General features: G+C 37.5%; 1 protein-coding gene across 1 annotated transcript in view; it reads right to left on the reverse strand.

Moving 5' to 3' along the window:
* The window catches only part of RYR2 (ryanodine receptor 2), an 814256-nt gene that overhangs the window by 169912 nt on the left and 616867 nt on the right, over positions 1-27477 (reverse strand). The window contains exons 55-62 of the mRNA XM_018042460.1: positions 26183-26272; positions 25298-25435; positions 17036-17113; positions 15254-15329; positions 10665-10788; positions 10022-10137; positions 6665-6729; positions 4149-4270 (exon numbers count right to left, since the gene is read on the reverse strand). Coding sequence (XP_017897949.1) covers positions 4149-4270; positions 6665-6729; positions 10022-10137; positions 10665-10788; positions 15254-15329; positions 17036-17113; positions 25298-25435; positions 26183-26272 — 809 coding nt within the window. The remainder of the gene's footprint in view (positions 1-4148; positions 4271-6664; positions 6730-10021; positions 10138-10664; positions 10789-15253; positions 15330-17035; positions 17114-25297; positions 25436-26182; positions 26273-27477) is intronic.

Here is a 27477-nt window from a genome sequence, read left to right on the forward strand (position 1 = left end):
CACCATCTGCAGTGAGTTTGGAGCTCCCCCCTCAAAATAAAATGTCACTGTTTCCATTGTTTCCTCAAAACTAGTTCTTCTGAAGTATCTTGCTTTCATTAGTGACACCAGCATTGTTCCAACAACTCAGTACAGAAACTGCAGCCCCACATTGGCCTTGTCTTGTTTCCCTGCCACAAGACTCATTACTGAGGCACACCGGTCTCCTCCTCCTGTGCTTCTCACACCCAGCCTCTTTCTGTATTAATGTCTCCTCTGCATTCCCAGCACTTTATATTTTGCTCCACGGACACTCATCACAACGTAGTATATGGCCCATCTCTATGTGTATGTGTCTACTCAGCTGTACTTCTAAGTCCATTAAAGCTAGGAACTTGTGCCCTCGTACCTGTGTGTTTGTCCTCAGACCTAGGATAGCATCTGGTACCCAGTGGGCATTCAGAACACTTGCTGAACAAACCCAAGGGGAGCACCACCTACTGGAGGCATCACTTCTGTTACAACAGCCTGCATCCTTGTCATAGCTCTGAATGGCTGCTGTGGTCTCCTAGCCATGCTACTCTTTATCAATGCCACTTTGCTGCCAGGCTGTTCTCAATTCTTCTATTTAAAAAGCATTAATGTCTTCTTAGTGCTCATGAATTATTTAAAAAAAAATTTTTTTAAAGCAAAATCAAATTTTATTCTGGCAGTTACTATCAATTACAGTGTTCCATGCTGCTGGTAAGTTGCTTCGGTTGTGTCCGACTCTGTGCGACCCCATAGACGGCAGCCCACCAGGCTGCCCTGTCCCTGGGATTCTCCAGGCAAGAACACTGGAGTGGGTTGCCATTTCCTTCTCCAATGCATCAAAGTGAAAAGTGAAAGTGAAGTTGCTCAGTCGTGTCTGACTCTGTGTGACCCCATGGACAGTAGCCCACCAGGCTCCTCTGTCCCTGGGATTCTCCAGAAAAGAATACTGGAGTGGGTTGCCATTTCCTTCTCCAATGCATACATGCATGCTAAGTTGCTTCAGTCGTGTCCGACTCTGTGCGACCCTATGGACAGCAACCCACCAGGGTCCTCTGTCTACAGGATTCTCTAGGCAAGAATACCAGAGCGAGTTGCCATTTCCTTCTCCAACAGTGTTCCATAAGGAATCTATATAACCTACATTTCCCCTAACTGACCTAGCTTCTACTCTTTATGTTGTTTTCTAGAAAATATCTCCCTTTCTTAATCTCTGATCTGCATGTTTCTAAGATCATCTTTGACTGCCATGACTTCCATACATCTCTACGCCCATCCACACCCATCCAAAGCAGTATTACTTTATTTGGAATCCCATAGCACTGTTTGGCTTTCTGCTATTGGAACTGTCTGTATTCCCATACCCTTAGCCACTGCCATGTACACTCCTGGGGTACAGAGACTGTCGTCTAACACATCTTTGTGGATAGCAGAGCAAGAAATGCTCGATGTATAATTTCTAGTGCCAGAAGGTATCCAAACAACTAATGGGAACAACTTGGTTTCAACTGTGGAAAAGTTAACTTAGACCCACTCAACTACAGCTACATACAGCTATTAAATCATGACAGTGCTTACTGTATGTATAAAGCTATGCTCGTATGTTCACAGTAGCAGGGTCAGTTTTTTTTAATCTATTTTCTTCTTCTTTTTTTTTTATTTTACTTATTTTAGTCACTAAAGTAATACTTAGCTGAAGTGGTACAAAATCAGATTTATAAATTTCACTGATTCCACTTCAACATGCCAAACAAATTGTTTGTTTTCATTAATGTGGTAGTGATGTTGGTTATTTTAAAACATAGTTTTATGATTATTAAGGTAAGATTTTTTTTATTTTAAAAACTTAGAAAACACAGAAAAATAGTAATACAAAATCTACATGTACTACATAAAGAAAACTACCATTAACATTAAATTTATCCCTTACCACTACTTTTCTATACCTAAAAATTTAGTTAAAAAAAAATCCAGATCAATACTATTTGGACATGTATTTTATTTTTAAATAATTTCCCTAAGTTGTCACATAGTTATATCCATCATCATTTTAATGACTGGACAACATGTATCATAATTTGCTTATCATCACCTTATTCATTTTTGCACTCTTGATTTTTTTTCTCTCTGAGGTTAAGTTTGACCTATGTTTGGCACAAAAGTACTGTGAAGAAATCAGTTACTTTTCCTATTATGTCTCTCATTTCTGTGTGTTTGAATTTTAATGGCATATATTCCTTTTGGACGTGCTCACTGGAGAAGTAAAACTTAACCCTCTTTCCAAGAGGTGAAGAAAAATTTGAAGATGAAATCATTAAAAACTGGGGAAGTATTACTATAAGGACCCCAAACTACATCAATGGAGGCTAGCACAGATTCATGCTGTTCTTCTGATTTATTATATGAGGGATATATTTGTAAAGGAAAATTAGTTACTTCTATAGTTAGTGAATTATTCTCAGAGTAAGACTAAAACTGAAATGGTGATAACAAAACACAAAAAGGGAGGGGAAAGAGCAGAATTCACACATTTTTCCCCCTATATTCTCTAATTATATTGTGTTGACTTATGTAATGAATGTCATTAAATTAACACCACCTGTAAGAACAAAGCTTCTGTTACAAAAGGCTCACTGGCCAGAGGAGCTTGGTGACTGTGCAGTTGCCTTGGTTTCAGCGTTTAAGGGGAACTTGGTGCACTGGCGTTTCTCCAGCTACTGTGTGCACTCAAGTGTCCACAGGGGGACGTGGGGCCAGCGACATGGACAAGTGCATGTATGAAAAGAGGCGGGAAGGGTCCCTCTCTCTCCCAGAGAAGACCGAAAGAAGGCCAGGCCCAAGTGGGCAAGGGATGAAATTTGCATCCTGGAAGATAGTCCTTCCTTCTCTTTTCTTCCCGTAACAGAGTTGGGGGAAACAAAGAAAGCCACCAGGGTGCTCTGTTATCTTTATCAACTTTACAAGAATCTTATTATTTGAAGAAGTTTGGAAACATTTTTAATGCTGCTGCAATCCTACATCACATAACTGGCTACTTACTGGTTGGTAAAACAGACAATAAACAAACTCAAGAGATGAGCTTAAAATCCCACCCCCAGCGTTATGTAACAAAGGAATCTTATTTATTCTTTACCCTCTGGTGGCAGGCTATAGTCAATCTCATTTCATTCTGTTCAATAGGCTGATACTGCACTGCCATTCGGCACATTGTTAAAGTCAAGTCCATGCTATGACTCTAAAACTGCTCTAAAATGTCTTAAAAAAAAAAAAAAAAAGAGGCTTGTTTTCCAAGCAAGGTACTGTTTACAGATACACAGACACTGTGAGATAAATACATATTCTTTTAAAACATTAAACCTGTGATAACTTTGCTAAACAGCAATAGACAGATAAAAAGAAAGTGAAGTCCAAGGAAACCCTGTATTCTGCTTTATACAGCGTACTCATTTTCACAGAAATTTTTATTCAGTACAATCTAAAAGCTTGGTAGAGACTCCTGAGCAATGTAACACAGAGGCAGACTTTCTCAGGAATCGATTCTCATGCATCCTAACTTCTGGCAGAATTTTGAGGACCCAGACTTGAAATTGCCAGCAGAATCACAAAGCTAAAGAATACTTAGGTTTAAACATAAATGAGAAAGCACTGCTAGGATGTGGCTTGAGTGGTGTGAATGGAAAACCTCAGAAAGTATATATGTTTACATCATTTTATTCCAGGATTGGTCATAATTTCTTTCATTTAAAATTATAATTACTGTAAATGAGATCTTGCCCTCCTGAAAAATACAGGCTGGCAAAAATATTAGATTTGAAAAAAATTTAATGAAACTAATGTTAAGAGCATCATTTATCAAAAATTCTAATATGCTGATGTATCTCTAGCCTCTACTTGTGGATTCTGAACTGTGTATTTTATTCCCTCAACTCAGTATTATATTTAGCAGTAAAATATAAGAAAATTCAATACCTAGAACACATGTATTAACTTGCCTAAACCACCACCTTTGTAGTATTTGATTCCCAAGGGCCAAGGAAGATGGGTGAACACTCTGCATGCTCCTACTTCAAGATCCTGAGATACTCTTTCTCAAATGCAAATACACTTAAACAATAGTCTTTATTTTTATAGCTGTTTACCTAGTCACCATTTCTTTCTCTTTGTTTGATGCATGTCCTCCAGAACAGAGAGGTCTGCTTGCTGCAGATAAGAAGTATAAACGGTGGTTTTTGAAATACTGATCAATTAAAGGAAGAACGACCTGAAAGAAAGGAAAAGAAAACAGATCTACACAGTGGAATCTTTTGGGGGACCAATGCATGCTGAGTCTTTGGTGCAGCCAGAGCTCTGTTCACATGCAATGAGTCCCCAACATTCACAGCCATGCCAGTCAGCACCATTCAGATTATCCCTCTCTGCTCTCTCCAGTCCGTGCATGTGTGTGTGTGGAGGGGGGACGCAGGGGTAGGGTGGGGTGGGGTGTCATTTTGAAAAACACACTGAATTTTCAGTGTTTGAAATTAGTCTCAATACTTTCTCAAAATGAAATAGTCTTAATATTTTCACACACTGCAGTTCAGTGCCCGAAAGATTCAAAGGCAACCAAGGATGACCTTCTATGGGATCTCTACTATGTCTGAGGACTGTATCTGACATGCTATAATTTCATGTGTCCCAGTGACCACTTTGTACGGTAGGTGTTATCAACTCTGTTTTTGAGATTGAAGATGGAGATGAAGATAAATTGAGATGAAGACAGTGAATGATTTACTCAGCCACACCGCTGCTTACCGATTTACAAAGTTCTTCATCCCTGGCCTTGATCAAAGCCTACCTCTCAATTCTGCACTCTAATCCTGCTGGCCTTTGTCCAATCCTCCCCTCCCCCATTCACAGGCTGTATACATGCCACGCCCTCTGTCTGAAATGACCTTCCCACACCCTGAGTCACTCCACGCCTCCTGCAGGCCTCTCGCAGTAGCACTCCATCAGGTAAGCCTTTGCTGGCCTATCAACAACAGAAACTCCCCATATCCTCTGGTCCTCTAACATCATTTGCAATTTTATATTTTATTTGTGTGATTTTGGATTAGTCTGTCTCCCTAAGAGTCTATAAGGTGCATGAGAGATAAAAACATTTGGGGGATTGTTTAAACCCCTCTCTTTTCCCCTATGACTCCTGCTTGCTCTGTTTTATTTATCACTGATTTACTTGTGCCTAGGACTTTGCTGCAAGCCTGCAGCAAGCACTAGATATATATTCATTGAATAAATAAATGAAAAAGGTGATGATAATAATAGGCATTATCAGTATTTAGCCTCTAGTCTAAATCTAGTTTTTTCCTACATGGTATATTTTAAATAATATATTTATTATTTTTTAATAATAGGAATACACAAGTTTCCAGTGATCTGCCTAAAAAGTTGTGACTTTGCCTGAACTTAGTGATTGACATATAATAGGTGCTGAGTAAATATGTGAATGAATGAATCACAGAGTAAGTAGAAATTAAGCCTCTTTAGGCATCTGCAAACAAAATCACTAGGAGTGCTTAGCACGCTGGCAATGGTATACAAGAATGTATTCTAAATGCGTGATTAGAGGTCATGAATACATCATCTCTTGATCACTGGTTATCAAGGAAGATTACACCCTAGAAGAATAGATACCTAGCAATGTGCAGCCTAAGACAAACTTCAGATGACTGATACAGACTTTGGGTGCTATACTGAATGGAAAGAACAGACAAGAGAAATTTCCCTTATAATAAAGAATACAATTCTGAAAACATAATAGAAGCCAAATATTAATCAATCAAAATAACATGCCATTTTACAAATGACCACATACAAGTACTTTGAAAGGAACCTGACAGAAATAATCAGGTCTTCAGGTTAACTAAAACATGTTGTAAATAGGAAGGCTTCCCAAGGGAATTCTGTCTTTGTGACACTGAATCTACATCCTTGTAGGCTAATGCATGACACAGACCAGACACACATTAAACACCGAGTAAGTGAATGGACCCAACGTGGAGACTCTGCAACTCTTCATCTCTTTCCTGTACTGGCTGAAAGGGAGTCAGGAATGTTTCAGACACAGAGCAAAGTTTTGCTGAATTCATAGTAAGTGGAATAAATAAAAATGATAGGCTATACTCTAACTCTGAACAACTGATCCTGTCTGAGCTTCAGTTTTCCTTTTCTGAGTAGGACTCGGGCTTCACAATAAAGATTCTATAAGTTATAACATAATCATTAAAAATTAACTCAGGCTTTTCCTCTTTAATGAAGAAATATGCAGCTAAAATTTTAAAGTCAGATCAATATTCAAATGTTAGGAAGTAGCTATTTCTCTTTTATGTCATATGATGAAGCCAAAAAAAGAGAACTTTGAGTCAAACTTCATAGAGAACAAAGTCATTTGAGGAATACCGTATGGAGAGCAGAACAAGTTATTTTAAGTATGACCAAGGATGCTGGGAGCAAATTTATCCCACATGATTCATGCAGTTATTTTCGTGCCACAGAATATTTACTTAGAAGAGAATTCATATTTGTAGACAAGTGCATTCTGCAAAGAGGCGACTATCTAAAGAGTATATTTGGTAAACAAACATATTGAAGGAAAAACAAGACAGATTGTATACTGTACTTTAGCAAAGAACTTGATTTCTTGTTCATAAGGGAAATGTTCTCCTTTGCTTCTGCTGCCACCATCTGTAGACATGAAGAGTTTTTTAGGTACATGTTGCACTTCAAACACTGCAAAATATTCACCCAAAACGCAAAGTTTAGAACACACTGCTAAATGTGTTACCCTCCTAAACTGAACACAAAGAGAGAAAGGTTAACCTCAGCAGCGTCATTAACGGAAAAAAAAAAAAAAGATGAAAAATGTACCCAAGTCAAAATAAAAAGGCTTTTGAGACAGCCCACACATGTGGTTACAATCACAAACTTCTGATATAACTCTGAGATCTTATTAACATGTACTGAGAAAACTGGAATAAAGTAAAAAGTCCACATTTTAGCAGTAAAATCCCACATTTTCTTTCAGTGAGAAAGAAGCTCACAGGGGTAAGAAAAGTGAGTAGAAAATAAGTGAACAAAACCCTTTAGATTTTAACACTAGTCTCCAATAAAGATAGTTACTTCTTGGTGTGACAAAGCTAAAGCTATTAATATTAATATACCAATGGAAAAATTGCAGGAAGCCAGTGCCTGTGATGAGGGGGAGGACTACAGTTATAATACTAGGTTGGAAAATTAACATTCTGCTAAAGAACAAAGAAGTTCACCAAGGTCAAAAGATAACCTCCATAAGCAAAGCAAAAGTCCCCAAAGTTTCCCCATGGTATAGAAAATGAGTTCAAGGTTAAGAACTGATTAACCTAATGCATTTCGCTTAAAAGGTGGCCTTTCCTCATTCCCTCATGCATACAGAAGAGATTTCATGCATACTGAAGAGGTAGTAATAAACTATAATATTCACGATGATATGCAGAACAGATTGGAGAGCTAAGAATTTCAGAACTGGATATAAGGATTTAGTAAAATTTGTAAGCAGAGTTTCCATATTTTATAAGAATCAAACTGACTTTTCCTTGAAAAAGTTCTTTTGCAAACAGAAATAAAAATAATTGGAAATAGGCTTTTAAATTTTTAAAGATACAAATTTGGCATAAGTTTTAGATAACCTAGGTAATATTTTGTAAAATGAGACAATGATCTTCCCATGAATAGGTAAAAGAAAATTATGTATTTTTAACATTTAAGAATTTCATTTTTTAAATCAACTTGGCACTAAATCTCTCTCAAACATTTGCAGAATGGTTGGATCTACCTAAGGGGCTTCTCAAATAAATGTTATTCAGACAGAATGTTGTACCTATCTAAATCTTACCATATTTCAAAGCATTAAATAGGAAATATTTTTCCATTAATTATACATTTTAATAAAAATGCTTACACAGAAACTGTGAAAAGATTTGGAGGGAGTACGATCTATGACACAAAAATTAGAAAAGGCACACGCATATTCTTATCGGCATCATGAGTCTATGTTTAAGAACAGCTATATTAATGATGTGTTGCAAAGGCAATAAAGTGAAAAATCAAAGGAGGTATAAAAATCTGGGATTTTAGTAATGGTGGAAAATGAAAATAAATGACTGTACAGATAATCTCAGTTATGTCTGATCCTCTAACAGCGTTCTTATACATAACTTGCTTTGCAGTTACCTGAAAAACGAATGACTAACATCAGCAATTGTAAACAAACAAACAAACAAACAACTAATTTTGTTGGGCTCTATATTAATCTGACCTTGTTTCTCCCCAGAAGCCTATTTATAAGACCTTCTCCAATAGAAAAAAAGAAATGTGTGAAGTAGGTGAACTTGCCCTGTAGTAAGCTTCTCACCACTTCTTATACAGAAACACTATCCTAGGATGTTTCGTCAGAAACTTGAATATAGCATGATTAAAGTCTAAACAAATTTCATCCCTCAAAGTTCTATTTCTGTTATCCATAGGGAGGCAAAAGAAAAGTTTGCTTTTCTTGTTCCCTTCTCCAAATGATCACTCTTTTTTCCCCTCTTCCCCTTTCTCTGATCAAAAAGAAGGCTGGATGCCAGAATTGCTTTTCATTCATATACTCTTAAATGTGGATTAGAAATGTCAACATTTAAGTTTGTGCATAAAAGCTTCAAAAATTCACCATGGCCTCATACTTGTTCTTTGGTGAAGTACCATTGAGAGTAATTTGGCTGTTAGTCAGGAAGACTACCATATTTTTAAAAAATACTGATGGATGACATATAAAGAGATTGCACATTATGGATTAGTTTATATAATTGGTCTTTATGAAAAAGTTGGTTAAGAGGTCAAAAATATAGCATTTGTACCGTAGATAAGGAGGCAGGTTGAAAGACAGGAAGGTTCTCTAAGAGACTGATGCTCAAACTGAATATCTCTAATCACATGTGGGATCCATGGACCCAGGAACAAGAAAATATCAGAGGTCAAATTTCTGTAAACTTTAATCTGATGCTGTGCTGAAAACTAAGCATAAATCCTAAAATAACAGCAGCAAAAAGAGCCCCTGGTTAGGAGGGATCTTTTGCTGATGTATTGCTATGAGACCTAGGACTATGGACCCCAAGGAAAGGGGATGAAAACCGAAAGAATGTGGGTTAAAAAAAGTAAAATAAATAAAAACAGAAATACAACCTTAAAAGTGGAAAAGAAAATAAGATGACCACCAGCAGAGCACACAGTTTTTCAAAAAGGACAAAACTCTACTCTTAATACCTAATACCAACCAGTGGCTGGTAGGGGATCTGACACCAGGGTAAGTCATTAACAACTTGAATTGTAATTCAACAATGCTGAGGACAAACACACGTAAGAGAAGTGAGAGGAGGCTGTGTTGATGATTTGATCCAAATCTACGATTTAGATTAAGGAGTTCTTTTTGTATTCAAATGTCACTGAGCCAGATGGGGAAGAGGTCTTTCCTTTCACCCTAAGGGGATACTAAAGTATTCCGCATTGCTGATACTCTAGTATAAATGTGTGTTCCTGCAAAGGCTAAACTTGAGGGCTTTCCATTGTCTAGAAATTTGGAGAATCCATAGAGTTTTAGTTCCTTTTTTTAAAAGAGCAGAGCAGTTAATTTCATAAGGAAGGATTTAACTGTACCTTAAAATTTGATGTCCATCCAATGTATCTTTCAAAATGAAAAATCAATGCCAATATACATTTTAAGGAGAAAAGAATTGCATGTTAAAATTTTTTTAAAGTTCTCAAAATTTACCCATCCTTAAAAAAATGAGTTTTCCTATTGACTTTTAGACTCAAGTTAGTATTAGGATGGATATAAAAATGTTCACACCATCAGGGAACAGACCATAAGCATCCCAGTGGTCTATGCTGTTTTATATACTGATGTTGTAAATAACAAACATAACAAAAACTGGGCTGTTAGTAACAGGACCATGGTACCTACCAAACTCCAGGATATACTGATGGGCCTCGTCTACATAGCGAATGAGTTGCTGAAGGAAACTATAGGCAAATCGTTTCTCAATAGAAGGTGTATCCAGTTCCAGGTCTTTGAACCCTCTAGGATGGCAAAAACAAAAAATGGAAACCAACATCTAAAAAGACTATTAGAAGGCAAGGTAAAAACAAAATATATTTTGTTAAATATCTATATACAGAGAGGTATCTTAACATTTTACATATAGCAATATATACATTTATACACAGATATAGATACATTTGCAAAGTTAGCTAGTATTTTATAGCTAAAAATAAATTATAAAAAATACTTTGCATCTGATAAGAAGCTGTACTTAATAAATATTACTACACAATAAAATCTTGCAATTAAAAATACAGAGTGTCATTTCTGCCCAGAGATTTTGCCTAAATGATGAATGGGGACTTAACATAAAAAGTGTAGGGAACTCAGTTATATGGCAGCTAAGGGCATTAATGTTTCCAACATGTATATTTTGAGCACACTAAATAGTAGCTCTGACATTTAAAGAGGCCACGGAGCTCATTTTCAGCATTAAATCTGACACGGCTGTTTGAATCTTCAGTCTTATAACAAGAATGTGTAACTGGAGTAGGTGTGCTTTTACCTGGACACAGCATAGCCATTGATCTGCAGGAACTTGAGGATGTCCTGTGCTTTTTCCCTATCCTTGGCTTTCTCTTTGGCCGTCAGCGTATCATAAGGTACCAGCAGGGGATGGTTTCCACCTCCTAGGATGTCGAGAATACAGCATAGTATTTAGAAAATAATCTGAAATGAGACATGGGTGAATTTGGGCTTCCCTAGTAGTTGAGATGTAAAGAATCTGCCTGCAATTCAGGAGACCCAGGTTCAATCCCTGGGCTGGGAAGAATCCCCTAGAGAAGGGAATGGCTACCCACTCCAGTTCTCTTGGCTGAAAAAGGACAAGAGGAGCCTGGCAGGCTACAGTCCACAGGGTTGCAAAGAGTCAGACACAGCTGAGCGACTAACACTTTCACTACTTTGACAATAGAATTTTCATTTTCACTACAGAATTCCTGGTATCCTCTAATTATACATAGGATACATAGGACTCATCCAAGACTCTTTCCTCTCTAGTGCCTTTAATGCTCCAATTAATTTAGGAAACCTGTTCAAGAAAGACTATGCATATGCCTTCTAAGATGCAATTAAAACGAACATAAAGACAACTGTAGTATCAAGTGCCAAAGACATCTACAGTCACACAAGGAAGAAAAAGAGGCCGTGCTTTCCTTCCTACTCAAATGAACTCTGGATGCAGAGTGTACTATGCACTAAAATTTGCACAGCTGGATCCAGTAAAATTACAAGGTAGGTTTCAAGCAAAATGCTTCATTTTCTCATGCACAGAGAAAAGAGAAACAATTGTCCTAAATACGTAATTTTCACTATGCCTCCCAGATCAGAAAGTACTTTATTGTCTTTGTTGTTGTTTAGTCACAAAGTCTGACTCTTTTGTGCCCCATGGACTACAGCCCTGCAGGCTCCACTGTCTATGGAATTCTCCAGGCAAGAATACTGGAGTGGGTTGCCATTTCCTTCTTCAGGGGATCTTCCCGGTCCAGGGATCAAACCTGGGTCTTCTTCATTGCAGGCAGAGTCTGCCACGGAGCCACATGGAGCCTACTTTGCAGTCACATATTTCTAAACACACAAAACTCAGATTGTTAAGGTACGAGTTGATTGCTGTTAATTATCTAATAGAAGTAGCATATGTAATTGATTCACTTAGAATTCTGGCAAGAATCTAAGTTTCTAGCATACCTCTTCAGATAAATACTAAAATCATTCTTTTAGATTTAAAAATTCTGGGAAGCATTTAAATTTTAAAAATCCTGACCAAGAGAAAACCATTTATAAAATTATAAATTTTGTAAAAACGTTTGCAAAAATTATAAAAATTTCAAAAGATCGTAAAGATGTAAAGATCCGGTACAAGGAGCACTATTAACGTAGCAGCAAAAAGAATAGCTTGGTATGTCCCAGATTCAAAGTTTACCAAACACATAAAGGAATATATTTTATGTGGGATGCTGAAATTCCTTGAAATATCACTGCTAAGGAAACTCCAGAATAAAAATAACTGAAACGACTATTTTGTTTGAATTACAATGAAACATAAAGCCTATGAAGAGTCCAGTGGGGTTAAGTCAGGAGTTCCAGAACAATCAAAAATGTTGAATTGGCCCTCAAAAAAGAAATAAGCAAACAAAAGGACAAAGGAAAATATGCCATGCTCTCCTAGAGCTTGCTTGGACTGAGAGTGCCATCTAGAGAAATGTAATCACGCAATGAACCTTCTGACCATTAGGTGACACTATGTGATCGCAAATGCAGTCAGGTGCTACTACACTGATATGAAGCATATTAAGAAGCCATCAGTTATTTTACAGTCTGATATAATTATAACTGTCAATAGACTATAACTGTCATATGATAACACTAATAAACATTTTGGGACCAGCAAGAAGGATATGGAATAAATTACTAAGCCCGCTGAGAACAAATCTGACTTTTAGCATATTTTATGAAAAAAATTATAAAGCAAATATTTAATTTAATCACCCTGCAGTTATGACCTATTTTTGAATCTAGTTCTTTATTCCTAGGGAAACTGACAACTTAATTTGTAATCCCCAATGATTTAGGGATCAGACAGTAACAGATCATTTTGGGAAAGGTAGGGGGAAGGGGGAAAGAGAAAGAGAGAGACAGAGACAGGGAAAAAGAGAAAAAACTTAAATTTTAAAAATTCTAAGGACACAAAGGGATTCCATTGCAGCTCAATTGGTAAAGAATCTGCCTACAATGCAGGAGTCTGGGGTTCAATCCCTGGGTCAGAAAGATCCCCTGGAGAGGGAAATGGCAACCCACTCTAGTATTCTTGCCTGGAGAATCCCATGGAAAGAGGAGCCTGGTGGGCTACAGTCCATGGGGTCGCAAGAGTCTGACACAACTTAGCAACTAAACCACCACCAAAGACACAAAGAACCTTTGGCCTTAGATATGGCAGATACTTCAAAGTCAGCCAGCAGACTTGAAATTATGTCCTTTGCTGTGCCACTCAGCTAAAGGGAGTGGACTACCTTGATCTGGCCCATTTATAACAGATACTGTATGGAAGGGAAGTAAAGAAACTAGCTACACTTGAGAGGTGAATAGATGTTTAGTAATTTCTAGGACTCTGCCTCAAACATACAGCACCGGCCGAGTGCATTCATTCATGCTAAAGGGTCAAAACTGCTTGATACCTCTGCTTTTCTTGGCTTCACGACAGATCATCAGAGCTCAAAATACGTGTTAGTAGGAAACAAAGAATAAAAAGGAATGCCAGCTGTTTCCATTTTTCACTAATTGGGGAGCACAGATAAAATTTCTTGGACTTTCACTCCTTTATTCTATTCATGATATACTCCTTAAACTGCCTGGTTTCCCCAAACTCTGCTAGATTCTTCAAGGAGGTTGGGAAAGCACTAAGGAACAGACAGCCTGGGAGAGCAGAAGAGGAAACTTTCTCCAGATTTCTCTAAAGTGGATTCGTCTTCTGTGCATAGATGTAGGGATGATAAAAAGGGCCCTGGATGGGGCCGAAAGAAAAGTGGGCGGCTTCAACACTGATTTTCCTAATTGCCCCGGTATCTGAAAGACTAAAGGGGTATTTCAAGTTGTTTCCTTATTATCTCTCTCTCAATCACACACACAGACACACACACACACACACACACACACACACACACACACACACACTCACTTTAGAGAAATTTGGAGAATCCACTTTAGAGACCTCACGGACTATATAGTCCATGGAATTCTCCAGGACAGAATACTGGAGTGGGTAGCCTTTCCCTTCTCCAGGGAATCTTCCCAACGCAGGGACTGAACCCAGGTCTTCCACAAAGAATCTGAGGGCAGATTCTTTACCAGCTGAGCCACAAGGGAAGCCCAGCTATCTATTTTACATGTGGTCTGATTAATTACTTTTAATGATAATCAAACCATAGTGATAGAAACATACTTAGAATAGAATAAATTTATCCTGTAATTTGCTCATGGAACAAATACTAACTTTGTTAACTAGTTATGTGGACAATGCCCCTATAAGAACTTTACTAAGTGAAAATACTGTGACTCTGTGACTCTGCTCTCCATCCATCCTTCTGTCTATTCATACATCAGTCAACCAAAGAGCTGATCATTCATTTTACAAACATTTATAAGATGTTTCTGGAAAAATAGGCCTAGCCCTAAGCCAAATTCTGGAAGAGGCAATTTTGGTATATGAAATTCTCTCTGTTCATTCCTATGACCAATTCTAATTTGTGTGATTCTGTTTCCCAGTGCTTAGTACCCGGTACTATCCTCCAATGAAATCTATTCCTTTCATTATGAAATAGTCTCACTCTTCAAAATGATCTTCCTCCATACTTTTTCCTAGAGCTTCCTGGTATCCAGAACTATACAATAAGGATGACAAAAATCATAAAAGTTACATTGAATTATATTTTCATTGGGGAAAAGAAACGCACATAGAAGATAATAAGAGAACACACACAAATATAAACAACATGTGTATAACCTAATGCTGAATAAATAACAGTGAAAGAGATGATCAGTACAAGATGCATGTAACTGAACAAAAGATTTATGCAAATATTACATACTTATTTTCAGAAATATAATTTTCTTAACACATTAAGAAAAGATTTTAGAAATGACTAAGGGAATATTAGGTCATTTTAGTATTCAACAAAAACAGCAGGAAAGGGCAAGCAAAAGCATGTAACAGACAGTATACAACTGGACTGAAGTAAACAAGGAGGCTGAGGACAGGAGATACAATGAAATAAGAGAAACATTTAGCTAGGGGCGGAAGTCATTCAAGGAGGTCTAATTAATTAAAAGGATGAGGAATAAAGATATCTACGGGCTAAAAGGAGCAAAGAGACCATTTGATGGGCCATCAAAATTCTGGGACATGAGGAACTATATACTAGCAATAAGGAAATCAGGGAATAGCATTTCTACCTTGAAACTATTATAACTATATTTGAACCATTCTAATAAACTAAAGATATAATGAGCTCTTGTGTCAAAAAGACTACTTTATCCTTATCGTGTGTTCATGGACTCAACCTCTGGTCATTTTTTAATAAGGATTTTTAAAAATATTACCTTTGGCCTCTAGTTCCAGTTTCTTTTTCTTTGCCCATATATTATGGTAGTTTTCAGCCATCATTTCTGCCATAGCCTTAAACAAACAAAATATTTTGCAACTAAGTTACACTTTAAAAGGATACTAGAAAAAGATAATTTTGGTTTCCAATATGTAATATCAAACATGCTTTAAATGAATAAATTATAGTGTTAGTGCTAAAATATATCTAAAAGAAAATTATTTATAATTTCTTATTTATAACCTGAAATTTCAAAGGTTTCTAATGATCTGTGAAATTATAAAGTAGTAAATAGCCAGAGATGATTTGATGGGAAAGGTTATTGTTCTTTGACATGTTTAAAGACACGTGTTTTATTAATTTAATAATGAAACCTCAAACTAGCAATGGACTTTAAAAATATGTCTGTTTATAAGTTCTTATTTCAATTTCTAAAGCTTTACAAGATGATTAAACCTTACTGAATAAACAGTGAACACAGGGAACATCAAATGAACAGACTGAATAAATGTCTGTCCCAAACTAGGTGAGAGACCTTGGAGGCTCATTAACTTTTTCTGTGGCCTTTGGACTTTGACAAGATTACCTCTAAGATTCCTTTCACTTAAGACAAGTTTACTATGTCATTTTAACACATTCATACCAGAAAATGACAAAAGGGAAGCCCAAGATTTAATAATCTTAGATTTTTATCTTTATATACTTACTTCTCTTAGAATGATACTAACAATGCCAATATCATTGTGTGATCATTATATTGACTTATGTCAATATATGTCAACTTATGTCCTGTGGTAACAAATTTTATCTTTTCACTCAAATCAGGCATTTCACAGTAGGCTCCTTATTGACAAAAGAGAACCATGGCAGGAGCAAGCAAAATGTTGTCAGTTTGGTTAAATAAACAACTTATGGAGAAGACTCTTGAGAGTCCCTTGGACTGCAAGGAGATCCAACCAGTCCATCCTAAAGGAGATCAGTCCTGGGTGTTCATTGGAAGGACTGATGTTGAAGCTGAAAACTCCAATACTTTGGCCACCTGATGCGAAAAGCTGACTCATTGGAAAAGACCCTGATGCTGGGAAAGATTGAGGGCAGGAGGAGAAGGGGATGACAGAGGACGAGGACGGCATCACTGATTCAATGGACATGGGTTTGGGTGGACTCCGGGAGTTGGTGATGGACAGGGAGGCCTAGCATGCTGCAGTTCATGGGGTCCCAAAGAGTCGGACACGACTGAGCGACTGAACTGAACTGAACGGCAGTCTCCAGCCTTTTTGGCACCAGGGACTGGTTTCATGGAAGAAATTTTTCCATAGACTCTGGGGGTTCAGGATGATTTAAGCTCAATACATTTACTGTGCACTTTATTTCTATTATTATTATATCAGCTCCACCTCTGATCATCAGGCATCAGATCCCACAGGATAGAGACCCCTGACTTCTAACACATATTTTTTCATGAGTAATTAAAGTGATCTTTGAGTAGAGCATTATAAATCACTGATTTAGTTTCTTCTTCTTCTATATAATTACATAATTATATTAGGGTTTTAAAAAATAGATATGATCTTTAAAGAAAATATATTATTTGGAGAAAACACCCTGAAAAAGTTCTATCAACTTTCACCGCATTAAAAGCTTAGAGCAGATAATCAATAAATTCCATGGACCTTCTCTATGATCAGTACATTCAATAATTCATGCTGTAAAACACATGCAGGAAACGCATGCAACTCTTTAAAAATGAAATCTGCAGAGCATTTTCAAGAGCACTTACATGCAGATCTCTGGAGAGCGTGACGTTGCTCATGTCAATGGCTCGAGGGCTGTACCCATGGGCGGCATCTACAGAAACCTAGACAATTTGCAAAAAAATAACATCTCGTGAGAAAACCCAGGGGAGAGAGATTTAAGAGTTACTTTGAAGATATAAGGCAAGTGAATTCTCAAAACGTACCATCTCCTCAGATAAAATGGGCTAGCAGCTAAACAAGCTGATTTTGCAAATGTTATCTAGCAGATTACATTATATTTGGGTGTCTGAGAATTATTTCTGGTTGAATAATACATCCCAATATCCTAGGGTCTGCCGATCCAGAGAGCTAATGCTCAGGATATGCCCGATTCTGAAATATTACCCAAGTCAAAGGATAATTGATTTCTTGAGTTTCTTACAAATTCTTATCAGTTGGTAGTGAAATTTACTTCTCCTCACACAAATACTAGCTAATCATAGGTCAGATTTATAAATGTCTTTATAGGCCAAATAGCAAAGCCCCAGGAAAGCAACCATTCCAAAGAGGATGGTGACTGGGGATCATCTTTGGAAACCAAAATTGTGCCTAACACAAAATCTAAAATCAAAAGTATTACCTGCTCCTTGCTGGAGAATCCCAGGGATTCTCCCAGGGGGAGCCTGGTGGGCTGCCATCTATGGGGTCGCACAGAGTCGGACATGATGAAGCGACTTAGTAGTAGTAGTAGCTACCACCCCGCCCAGTACTAACCTCATTTTGCATCCATACCCAACCTGGTAGCCCAGCCCAGACCCATGGCAACCACCTCTGATTATTCCTCCTCAACTGCTATTATGGATCAGCCACAAAATTCTCTCCCTTCTACCACAAAAACATCTCTGCTATACAACTGCTTCCCTCCATATCCACTGTCTTTGCTCTAACTTAGATATTTAATGTTTTTGTTTTGTTTTGTGGGATGTATACAACCTCTTCTAAGGAGTTTCTTTCAGCCTTCTATCTCCCCCTTCTCTGACTCCTTCTCTACTCTGTTGTCAGAAATATACTTCCAAAATATTTACAGTGTTATTAAGCCTTTCCACAGCACAGTAAAAATCTGCAGGCCTGGACTAAGTCATATTTGTCTTAGTATTCCCAGAGTCTGGCACAGGCCATCTTTCATAAAATTAGGATTATAAAATGATTGCCAATCTCACAGATATTGAGATATAGCAATCATATGTCTTACAACTAATAAAAAAGTATTAGACTCTCTGAAACTTTTGTTGAATAAATGAATAAAATACAGCTGATGTCGATAACGTTAGTTGTTCCTAAAATAAAATTCTCAGTATTTAATATCCTCTTAGACCATGTTGCTTATATAACTGAAACGTATATCCTCTTGGTTTTACATTGAATTATTGAGACTGATTTAAAGAACTCAAGAAGACATCTCTTTATTCAGAGAGAGATTCTTTGAAAAGTTTTCATCACCTGTTTCTCCTCTTTATATATGCAGAAATCAGAAGACTGGCCAATTTCTTCTATAATCTCAAGTTACCTGGAATACATACCCTTTCAGAATTTAATTAACTCTAGTCTTCTTAGCAATAATAATAACAACAAATAACACTCACCATGTGAATGGCTATATGTAAAGCATATAGATTACCTCATTGAAGTTTTAGAACAACTTTGAAAAGGAGATATTGCTATTTGCCATTTTAAAATGAGAAAGAAAGTGATTCAAAATAATTAAATAATTTTAATGACCATCATGTGAATAGTAAACAGAAGAATCAAGGTTTTAAATTAATTATATCTGATTCCAAAGCACTTCTCAAATACCTTAAAACGGCCCGCAGTGTCCTGCCTGATTTGGCTCCTGAGACCTCTCCTCCCATCTTGTTAGGCCCCAGCTCCAACTTTATTGCATTCCTTGTTGTTTCTCACAAACGTCAGGCTACTCCCACACCTCAGAGCATGCGCATAACTCGTCACATTCTTCCCCTGGATGTGTCTAACTCTCCCAGCTCTATTCAATTTATCTTCTCCATGAAATCTATTCTAATATCACCATATAAAATTGCAAATCATCCCCACAGGTTGTTCAGCTCCTTCCTCTACACGCACAATCTGCCTTTCCATGCTGGTTTTTCTTTCCATAATATTGATCATATTGTGATATAACATGTAATTCACTTAAATCTATTGTTTACTTTCCCCATAAGCAGGAAACTCCATGAGAGCAGAGGTGTTTGTCTATTTTGCTCAGGGAACTATCTGAAAAGCTTAGGACAGTGCATGGAACATAGAAGGTGCTCAGGAAATATCTACTGAAAGAATGAATGAATCATTCCTCTATCTTAGCCTATATTTTAGTTCAATATAGGTAACAAAGCACAAGCTGGAATCAAGACTGCCAGGAGAAATATCAATAACCTCAGATATGCAGATGACACCACCCTTATGGCAGAAAGCGAAGAACTAAAGAGCCTCTTCATGAAAGTGAAAGAGGAGAGTGAAACGTTTGCTTAAAACTCAACATTCAGAAAACTAAGATCACGGCATCCAATCCCATCATTTCATGGCAAATAGATGGGTAAACAATGGAAACAGTGACAGACTTTATTTTCAGGGGCTCCAAACTCACTGCAGATGGTGACTGCAGCCATGAAATTCAAAGACACTTGCTCCTTGGAAGAAAAGTTATGACCAACCTAGATAGCATATTAAAAAGCAGAGACATTACTTTGCCAACAAAGGTCTGTCTAGTCAAAGCTATGGTTTTCCAATAGTCATGTATGGATGTGAGAGTTGGACTGTGAAGAAAGCTGAGCACCGAGGAATTGATGCTTTTGAACTGTGGTGTTGGAGAAGACTCTTGAGAGTCCCTTGGACTGCAAGGAGATCCAACCAGTCCATCCTAAAGGAGATCAGTCCTGAATATTCATTGAAAGGACTGATGGGTGCTGAAGCTAAAACTCTAATACCTTGGCCACCTGATGTGAAGAACTGACTCACTTGAAAAGACCCTGATGCTGGGAAAGATTGAAGGCAGGAGAAGGGGATGACAGAGGATGAGATGATTGGATGGCATCACTGACTCAATGGATACGAGTTTGAGTAAACTCCAGGGGTTGGTGATGGACAGGGAGGCCTGGCATGCTGCAATCCATGGGGTCACAAAGAGTCGGATATGACTGAGTGACTGAACTGAACTGAGGTAACAAATTTCACCCATCCTCTTCTCCTTCTTAGGTTAGAAGCATATTTTAAAAATTTGTTTAAATAATGTATATTTTACATGCGTGATAAAAACTAGATACAAGAAAATAAAATTGGGGGTAAAAAAGTAACAATTAAGAACCTGTGGGATACACCTTAAATTGCCAGAAATGTCCTCTTTCTCTGCTGACGTGCCTATTAAGTCAAATTTCACCAGTTTAGCCCCTCAAATCAGATCTCCCCACTTCCAATTCTGTCAGCATTGTTACACTCATTCCTTTTTATTTCATTAAAGTAGAGTTGATTTACACTGTTGCACTAATTTTTGCTGTTCAGCAGTGATTCAGTTACACACACACATTTATATATATTCTTTGTTCACATTCTTTTCCATTACAGCTTATCCCAGGATACTGAGTACAGTTCCCGTGCTGTAGAGTAGGACTGTGCTGTTTATCCATCCCCTCTATGTATAATAGTTTGCATCTGTTAGTGCAAACTCGCAGTCCTTCCCTTTCCCACTCCTTCCCCTTGGCAACCACAAATCTATTCTCTATGTTTGCACGGCTGTTTCCGTTTAATAGATAAGTTGATTTGTGTCATATTTTATTGATAGATTCTCCATTTAGGTATACACTCTATTCGATATTCTATCAAGTTATTGGCTTTGTCTATGCCCATATATTATGTTAATATGCAAATTATCTTAATATGCAAATTATAAAACTGCAATTGAGTAGTAAATTTCCTGAAATCATGCTTACAATGATCATAAGGTCCACTGTTGACTGCAATATATGCTCACCACACTCTTAAGTGATTTGTAAGCATTACGATGCAATCCTCACAATAACCTTGTAAATTAGATGCTCTTTGCTGTTTTATTTTTAAAAGGAGAAAACTGCAGCATAGAAAGGTTAAGCAGTGTGCCCAAGCTCATAAAAAAGCTATCTACTCCACGGCGAGGCCAGGATTTCAAACCCAGATCTTGCTGAGTTAAATACAGGCCACTTCTGCCTTGCAGATAGAGTGCTGAATCCCAGCAGAAGGAAATGAAGAGTACCGGCTCAGAATCATGTCAACAAGTGATCTCAATTCATCCAAGGATATAATCCTTAATATAAAGTGATGCCATCAAAAGTGTTCCTTAATTTATTCAAGAGTGTACCTATCACATAATAGAGGATATCTTTATAATCACAAGGGAAATCAACACTGGAGAGAAGAACAACATTAAGAAGTTCGGCAAGACGATAACTGAAAAAGATGATAATACTGTAAGGTTAGTAATTAAGAATGATAATCCATTTTAACATTTCAAATTATATTGGATTATGTTTCAGTAATGTTAGGGTGAAAATAATGACAAGGGTTATAAATATATTTGCAGCATTTGCTGCTTTCTGTTTCTGACACTGATAGAAATATTCTTTCTTTACTAAAAGTCAAAGTACCACAAACACAAACAAGCTCTTTTATTTACCTTTGAAAAAATGCTTCTTGGCATTAAAAATATATAAATAATAATGGTAATCATGTGTTACCATCTACTGAGGTAAATAGACTAAGTAATGTGCCCAGCAGTTTATTTCTACAGAGTGGAGGTCCCAGGATTGGGATGACCCTAGGGCTGTCCCTCTTAATCCATACATCTAGCATGGGCACCTCCTAAGATTTTTGAATGACACGGGGTTTAATAATACATGTCATATATCACACATGTCACTGAAAATCAGTAAGACTTGAGTGATGGTTATATGGGTATCATATAAAGTCATATTTATTGAGGGCTTAATGGGCACTGAAAACTACATTATGAGCTAAAGGGGAAGAAAGGAAAAAAGGAAATAAACACAACATTTTTTAGCACTCTCGAGAAAAGTTTAATTCAGCAAAACAATGAATTTTCCTGGGGTTAAAGAAAAAGGTAATCCTTTTCTGACAATGGATTGGTTATAGTTTACACCTTATAATTTACAGAGTCTGTAATGACTTTCAATGTTTTAGAATCAGTTTCTTAAATCTGGGGTAAGATTTTATATCTAACATGACCCAGAACCATTTTGGAGCTTGTTATGTTTCATCGTCAGTTACCTTTTTTTTTTTTCTTTTTCAGGGGTGTTTGCAAAAGTATGCAACCCATCAGTTACTTTAATCTTCAGGTGAGCATGGCTAAAACCATAGAATGACCCTTTGCTCCTCTTCCTTTGCTGGTACTCGAGAAATATTCTAGAGACAGGACAGGGAGAGGCTACTTAGCAGTCGGCCCTACCCACTCTGACAGCAGTGACGAGAAAGCATCTGGCAAAGGCAGCAACAAGGGAATGGAGTACCCCTCATTCTGCTGCAGCCCCTCCCCTGCCTTCTCTGGGCTGTGCTCCAGCATGCTATATAGGCCCAGTTTTTTCTGGCTAAGAGAAGGTCTTTTTCCTTATCTGCCTTCTACCATTTCTACTATTTAGTACTGACTCACAGAACTGGGACCATTATTATTTCAATGGGCATGCTCTCATTCAACACAAGCAGTTTTAAATTGCTGCTAATGCTGCTGCTAAGCCGCTTCAGTCGTGTCCAACTCTGTGCGACCCCATAGACAGCAGCCCATCAGGTTCCCCCGTCCCTGGGATTCTCCAGGCAAGAACACTGGAGTGGGCTGCCATTTCCTTCTCCAATGCATGAAAGTGAAAAGTCAAAGTGAAGTCGCTCAAGTCGTGCCCGACTCTTCGCGACTCCATGGACTGCAGCCTACCAGGCTCCTCCGTCCACGGGGTTTTCCAGGCAAGAGTACTGGAGTGGGTTGCCATTGCCTTCTCCAGTTTTTAGAGCCCATAATTTTTGCTATCAAGAGTGGGGGAGAATCTATGTTTCCTGGCAAAGCTTCACGTCACTTCCATTATGTAATAATTTCCTTATTTCCTATACAATTTAGAGGGAAAAAAAGAAAAACCCAGATAATTCCATTCTCTGCATTCTGAGTACCTTGTATGTATCACTAGCCTAAATCTTATCATTGGAGTAGGTTTAACCTGACTGTCTCTAACGCTTGTGAGTCTTTTGGAACAGAATCAGATTTTAATATCTTTATATTCCTATGGCCCAGGACTCAGTTTGTGCTCAATATTTGCTTAAACAGATTAAAACAAAATGGAATTTAGTTAGAAATATGTGCAATCATGGTAACAGGAAGAGCATGCTTTTACAAACTTCTATGTTCATGATACTTAAGAGAATTTGATGTAAAATATGCACCTGGCTACCAGATGGTGCTAGTTGTGGAGAATCTGCCTGCCAATGCAGGAGACAAAGAGACCCAGGTTCGATCCCTGGGTCAGGAAGATCCCCTAGAGCTGGAAATGGCACCCCACTCCAGTATTCTTGCCTGGAAAATTGCACGGGCAGAGGAGTCTGTTGGGCTGCATTCCACAGGGCCAGAAACAGTCGAACACGACTGAGTGGCTGAGCAGAGTAGGCCCAAATCAGAACTTAAATCTATTTAACAGTATATTGCAAATGTGCAGCATGCGAAACACATGCTTTGAGTGTCTTCATTTTCTTTTGTCAAAAATGTTATCCATATAAATGGCAACAAAAAACACAATATTTTGGCTAAACCAAATATAGTGACCCAAACAGTTTGAAAGGGACAAGGTCAGGTTTAGCGCCTAGGAGAAATCAAAAAGCCAGCTGGTATCTCGTCAAGGCTAGGTTCTCTTCCAACAACAAAGAGACAGCTCTACACACGGACATCACCAGATGGTCAAGACCAAAATAAGATTGATTAAATTCTTTGCAGAAGATGGAGAAGCTCTATATAGTCAACAAAAACAAGACCTGGAGCTAACTGTGGCTCATATCATGAGACCTTATTTAAAAATTCAGACTTAAATTGAAGAAAGTAGGGAAAATCACTCAGGCCATTCAGGTATCACCTAAATCAAATCCCTTAAGATTATACAGTAGAAGTGACAAACAGATTCAAAGGATTAGATCTGGTAGACAGAGCACCTGAAAAACTATGGATGGAGGTTCATGACACTGTACAGGAGGCAGTGACCAAAACCATTCCAAAGAAAAAGAAATTCAAGAAGGCAAAGTGTTTGGTACTTTGCCAACAAAGGTCCATATAATCAAAGCTATGGTTTTTCCAGTAGTCATGTATGGATGTGAGAGCTGGACCATAAAGAAGGTTGAGCGCAGAAGAATTGATGCTCTTAAACTATGGTGCTGGAGAAGACTCTTGAAAGTCCCCTGGACAGCAAGGAAATCAACCCAGAAGATTCACTGGAAGGACTGAGGCTGAAGCTGAAGCTCCAATACTCTGGCCACCTGAGGCAAAGAGCTGACTCACTGGGAAAGACCCTGATGCTGTGAAAGATTGAGGGCAGCAGGAGAAGTGGGAGACACAGGATAAGATGGTTGGATGGCATCACTGACTCAACGGACATGACTTTGAGCAAACTCTGGAATATAGTGAAGGACAAGGAAGCCATGGTGCAGTCCATGGGATTGCAAAGAGTCGGACACAACCTAGCAACTGAACAACAACAAAGGTTCTCAAGGTCAAGGCTGTCCTTACTGTGCCTCTTGAGCACAGAAGCCCCACAGCCACGCTCTGCTCAGTTGACTGACTTCCTTGACTTGGCCCACTAACAGTGTGCTCTTTCATGCCTGCTCTGCCTGTCCAGTTGTGTATCTTCCCTTTGCAAGTACATCCATGGACGTTTTAGATCCATACCACTACTGTCTGACCACTCCACTAGCCCCTAAGAACCAACCTGCAGTTCTTATTGGCAAGGAGACAAAATCTCTATAGACAACCTAATTGTAGGTAAGGAATACATTTATTAATATACCTTCAAGACTTTATCATCAGGTACTCCTTTATATACCATCAGGAGCAGTCCAACCTGACAGATAAACTCCAAGGCCTAAGCATACTTAAAGAAAAAGTAGACTTTCTGAACTTTATATTAGTCTTCAGAATTTTCACATTAGTTATTGTGAAAAACACAATAATTAAATGAAATACCCAAATTATTTTAAAGTGACACAAACATCACTGTGATATTTACCTGACTTGTCTGAGAAATACGACGAGTACGGTTATAAAGGGCCATGCTGTCTCCCTCTCGGGTCCTTTCAATTCTCCATCCCCAAGCCAGCATAGTTTTTAAAGATTCTTTGATTGGCCAGCGATAAATTTCTTTTTCCTAGAAAAAAAAAAAAGGATAGCATATTATGAACCTAAATAAAAGTTTAAAATATTGAATGCTTTGTTCTGAAATATTCTATCTTCACCTAAACATTTTTGATTAGCACTGTTTATTTAAAAATTAAAAAGGAAAGTAAAAATTCTGAAGAGCAGAGTGTGAGTTGAAATCTAGTTTGACTAATGCTGCTAAGAGGGATCCTGGCTTACTATAGCATGAGGTTAATTTTCTTTAGTTTCCCTAGAAAGCAGCAACACTATTAGGAAAAAGTTCCAGATTATATGACATGTGCTTGATGGCTTTTCTACAATCTGAATAAACAGAGAAGTAACTTATTCTATAAGCAGAGAGCCAGAAAATCCTTTACAGTTCATTTGTCAAGATACTGCTTTTCCCCCAAAAGAAGTAAAGCACATGAAAACATAAATAATAAAAATATTAAAATATATTACTTCATTATAACAACAAAAGACTCTTTAGATTGATAAGAATATTTTCTAAAGTTCTTAAAAATATGAGAGGCATAAAATTTTTTCTAATACAGAAAAATATTACATAGAAAGGAGAATAACCAGTTAAATACTGACAGAATATGGGATTATGAAGAAGAAGACAAAAAAATGTAAAAAGGAGACCTCTGAGAAAGGGTAAAAATAGTATGTATAAAGAAGACATTTTAATAAGAAATTTACATAGCAAAAACTTCCACCCCCAAATTAAAGCTACGTAAACTTAAAAAAAAGTCACCTTTTCAGATAATAGTTTATATGGCTTCATTAATGGTTGAACTTTAGATGAGTCTGAATATATTTCTCCATAAATCCATCCATTTGCCAACTAAAAAAAATCAAAATGGTTTTACATGCATTAATTTCAGAGTGTAGGTGCGCATGTGTTTAAGTATGTACTCGATAAATCTAAAATCAACCAAGATAAGCATTAAGGTTTGAAATTTTATCCAGTATAAGTCAATATAAAGATTTTCATCCTAGTCAATATTATTCTGAGTAATCACCCGGAACAATTTTTTGTTTGTTTGTTTCTCAGACCAATTTTGTTTGTTTGTTTTCCCGTAGCCTCTATAGGGAAAGTGGTGAGTTATAACAACTGCACCACCAGGGAATTTCCTGGAATACATTTTTTTTTATGCAGAGATGAATAGCATCTAGCCTTCCTTAGACAGATCTGTAATTATATCAATCGCCCTCCCCTAGGAGGAAGCTACAGGCTGCACAGCCAATGTGATATTCATTTTAGCTCATCCTGTTTAACTAAGGACCTCAACCTGTGACATGTGTATGTGAGACACTCATTTTAATCTGAAGTAGCTGTTTAATTTGGAAGCCTCCCTAAATAGTGCTATTTGTTTCGCTATTCCTATGTTCAGTGACCTATCAACACATTTGTCCCACATGCTTCTGCCCATGTAATTTGGCACACTTCACTGTTTCCCTGTATGTCTATGGAATCTGAGTAACTAAGCTGAAGCAGCTCAGGACTGCTTTCCTGTAAACTTCCTCTCCATCACCACCCCTCAACAGCTTAGTACCTTTAAATAGGGCAGACACTTTACTCTTACTGACTTACCTACTAACATGGTTAAATTACTGAACAAAGATAAGTCACATGCTTAACAAAACAAAAATGGGATTTCTGTACATGAGCTCCCAATCATGGAATTCATGTCAATGTATGGCAAAACCAAAACAGTATTGTAAAGTAAAATAAAGTAAAAATAAAAATTAAAAACAAAAAACAAAAAAACAAAAATGGGGTTTCTTAGAGGAAGGAAGGGACTGGTTGGCCAGGGCAAAGATTGAAACTGGGTAATACTGAATTGCCACATAACACAAGCATCTTTTGGAACCAATGCTGTTTGATTTTCCCTTCAGCAAAGCACTATATCCTCATTTTAGATTCCTGCATCATCTCAACTTAATTTCTCTGACAAACCTATTTTAACCATCTTCTCTCAAGTTTTACTAGGCTCAACTGAAATGCGACAACTGTGCATGATATTTCCTCTCAAAAAATCTCATAAA

The sequence above is a fragment of the Capra hircus genome, chromosome 28 (genome assembly GCF_001704415.2).
Source record: "Capra hircus breed San Clemente chromosome 28, ASM170441v1, whole genome shotgun sequence".
Classification (NCBI taxonomy): domain Eukaryota; kingdom Metazoa; phylum Chordata; class Mammalia; order Artiodactyla; family Bovidae; genus Capra; species Capra hircus.